This window comes from Cyprinodon variegatus, unplaced genomic scaffold (assembly GCF_000732505.1).
Source record: "Cyprinodon variegatus isolate N-32 unplaced genomic scaffold, C_variegatus-1.0 Scaffold940, whole genome shotgun sequence".
Taxonomy (NCBI): domain Eukaryota; kingdom Metazoa; phylum Chordata; class Actinopteri; order Cyprinodontiformes; family Cyprinodontidae; genus Cyprinodon; species Cyprinodon variegatus.
Window position 1 is genome coordinate 87,424 of NW_015151393.1, and position 3,235 is coordinate 90,658.

General features: G+C 40.0%; 1 protein-coding gene across 1 annotated transcript in view; it reads right to left on the bottom strand.

Annotated features, from left to right (window-relative positions):
• The window catches only part of rasgrp2 (RAS guanyl releasing protein 2 (calcium and DAG-regulated)), a 79,221-nt gene that overhangs the window by 15,458 nt on the left and 60,528 nt on the right, over positions 1–3,235 (bottom strand). The window contains exons 8-9 of the mRNA XM_015398549.1: positions 2,066–2,182; positions 1,346–1,627 (exon numbers count right to left, since the gene is read on the bottom strand). Of these exons, the coding sequence (XP_015254035.1) occupies positions 1,346–1,627; positions 2,066–2,182 (399 nt within the window). The remainder of the gene's footprint in view (positions 1–1,345; positions 1,628–2,065; positions 2,183–3,235) is intronic.

A 3,235-nucleotide genomic window follows, 5' to 3' on the forward strand; every position in this document is an offset into this window, starting at 1 on the left:
TCCTTAATCAGCCCCTGGTTCCTTGTCTCGTGGGATCCTGGCTGAGAAGTTTATATGACCGTTTGTGTCTAAGCAGGAATTCACAGAGCCATAGTTACAACATAACTTCCGTTGCACTGAGATGATTTCAAAGCTTGAGTACCCCCAGTGGACCAAGACTTTTGATGTGAGAAAAAATGAATAGTTTCCAACACATGACTTTACAGTGTACAAAAAATACAGTTAACTGCATACATTTTTAAAACATTAAAATCCACATAATTAATTAATAAAAATGAATGAGTTTAAGTCCCAACGCTACTAAACTTTACCTAAGCTTTTTACCTATATACATCATCTGTTTTATTCAAAACATTGCAAACTAAGTTACTAATTTCTATCCATAACATACTGAATGCCAAACAAACACTTCACAAATTATTTACAAAATATTAACAGATGAATTAATATAATATTTGTAAACTATCATTTAGCCATCTATATGGGAGCCTTAGTGTAAACATTTTGCAAAAAAAACAAGCCAAAAGTTAATTACAGTGTTGATGGTTTGATAATCTAAGGAAGCTTTAGAGCAAATGGCCTTGGGTTATGACCCGGTAGGTTCACTTCTAAAGAGCTACAGAAAGCAAAATCCTAATGTTGAAGGTCCATATTAAATCTGATTAAAATCCTATGACACTAGCTTTTAGTGGCTGTTCATCCTTTAAAAACAGAAGAAACATGTAAGGAGGCAAACATTTTTAAGGGCACTCTTTACCTTATTTTCTGCTGGGAACCAGTTGTTTAACTCTTTTTTTTTTTCTATTTTTGCTTTCTCTCTTATGTAATGATATTTATCTTAACACATCATTAGATGTTGAACTGATCAGTCCAAACATTTCAGTGTTTTTTTTAAGCTTGTTTTTGCTACTTCTTGCTCTAGTCTCTGCTCCTTGGCTGCAGGGTTTCTTGCTTCCCCTTTCCACTTAGCAGCCTTCACCTTGCTATGTTATCATTCCTCTGCAACCTTTGGCATCATGTTCTTTGGTTGTTCTGATCCTCCCATTGAAATGAATTATTGCTAAAAGTTGGTGTTCTGGCTGTTTTTATTAACTGCACAGATTTGTCCCAGCTGGCTAGAACAGAGTGCCTGACCATATCCAGTCAGCTCCCAGCATGAGGGAAAGTCTGTGTCCCAAAGTGGATGCCTGTCACTTTGGCGCTTGTGATTATTCTCAACTTTTTTTCCATTTGATCTAGTCTGACTGCTTATCTAAAGCCTTTAAATTTAAAGTAATTGTTGGCTAGTTCTGTTATGTTCATCTTCAATAAGTTAGAGTAGTTTAACTATCCCCCCTTCACTCACAGTGAGCAGGTTGAGCAGGTCAGTGTTGGAGTCGATGCTTGGCGGCGTGGTCTGGATCAGTGCCAGCTCTTGAAGGATGGCATAGAGCTGCTGGGTTTTGGCCAGGTTCACCCGTGTCTTCTCCTTGTCGACCCAGTCCGGCAGCGCCACGTGCACGGCTATCAGGTCTTTCAGGTGCACGCCGAGGATGGGGAATCGGAAGCCCGAGCACTCAGAGAAGCGCTTCCGGTACTGGCTGTAATTTCCACATGACGTCACCAGTTCAATGAGGCTGTTAAAAACCTGCAGGTGAGCAGATGGGAGGGAACGAAAGAGTTGACCAGAGGGGTTTTAAAACTATAGATAGCTTGTTGCTGCGGCAACAGTTTTTTTAAGAATCCCAAATGTTGATCAAATGTTGAGTAAAACTTTCCTCCAGATGGACTTACATAACGGCAGAGATAGTTTACATCCACCCAACTGTTATGATTAACTCTCAAGTCATGTGGCTAAAATTCATACTTCTAAAAAGACAGTGTGTAGGAGTAGTGGGCAAAGACAGGCAGCGCTGCAGCTCTCACAGAAGAGAGGTGGGCTGCTGAATCAAGATCCAATATTAAAGTTTAGCTATGCACACTGACATCCTGCAAACCCTGGATTTGGATTTCTAACAAAATATAAAAGAAACTAAAAAAACAAAAATAGAAAGCATGATTTAGAGGGCAACAGTAGCAACGGCACCTTGTTGGTCTCTGCACTGATGTGACTCTGAGTTTCTTTAAGACGGGAGATGGAGCTGTTGCTGAGGCCGCCCACCACCGCCATCAGGGTGTTGAAGTTCTGCAACTGAAGCAGCTTCTGTCATGGAGAAAGCAAAACACATGTTTACATATACAGCATCAAAGAGATTTTTTTTTCGTTATATGTGAAACAAAAATCAGTCAGAAATTTAATTCAATACAGTTTATAGCTTACAGCCTGATCAGCCAGGCTAATACGATGCAAATGTGGCATATCAGAGAGAGTAAGGAGCTGGTGGAGCTCGGTTTCAAAGGTTGGTCTAACAGGGTCAGTGTCATCAGGTCAAAATCAATCAGATAACTAAGAAAAACCTCCAAGCAATGCCCTCCCTTTTTTACATTCTTCCAAGTCACCATGCAAAAGAAATCTAAGAAAAATTAGCTCAGAAAAGTGCTGCTGCATTATGGGTAATTCTCTCATCATAACGTCCTGTCTCCCACGCTGTGATTAGTCTGGCAAGACCCGGCTACAGTCAATGGGCAGTTTGCCAGACTGACTAACATTCCATTCAGTTAATTTAGATTTTACCGATTCACAACAGATGTAATCACAAGGCAATTGTGAAAAACAATTTAATCAGATCATCCTGTCAGATTAAATAAATGTTTTCTATCTAAGGAAACAAATCCATTGCATCAAGTCTAGGGACTTTGCAAGGTTTATTCCTCCTTGATGAGCATGTAGTGGCAGTAGAAATTCTCGCTAAATCTACAGCAATCCCTCACCCTAAGCATGCATGCAGTGACAGTGGAGAGGAAAAGCCCATTTTAACAGGAAGAAACCTCCAGCAGAACCAAAATCAGCTTGAGCGGCCTTCTGCTGAGGCTAGAAGATAGAAAAAGAAACACAAAAGCAACATAGAAGCACTGATTGATGAATACTTTCTACGTTAGAGAAGGTAACAGTAAAATGTAGTAAACAGCTTTGTGCTGTCTCTGTGTAGGATGGAAAGAGTCAAGCAGATGAGCTCTGTGCCGGTTCACATGTCAAAAACTTTTACTGTTGTCTCATGTCTCAAAGAATAACTCAATCTTAAAGGAATAGTACAGACAAAACATGATTAGCCTTCATTTTCTACTCACCCCCATGCTGAACAACACTCTGGAGTAC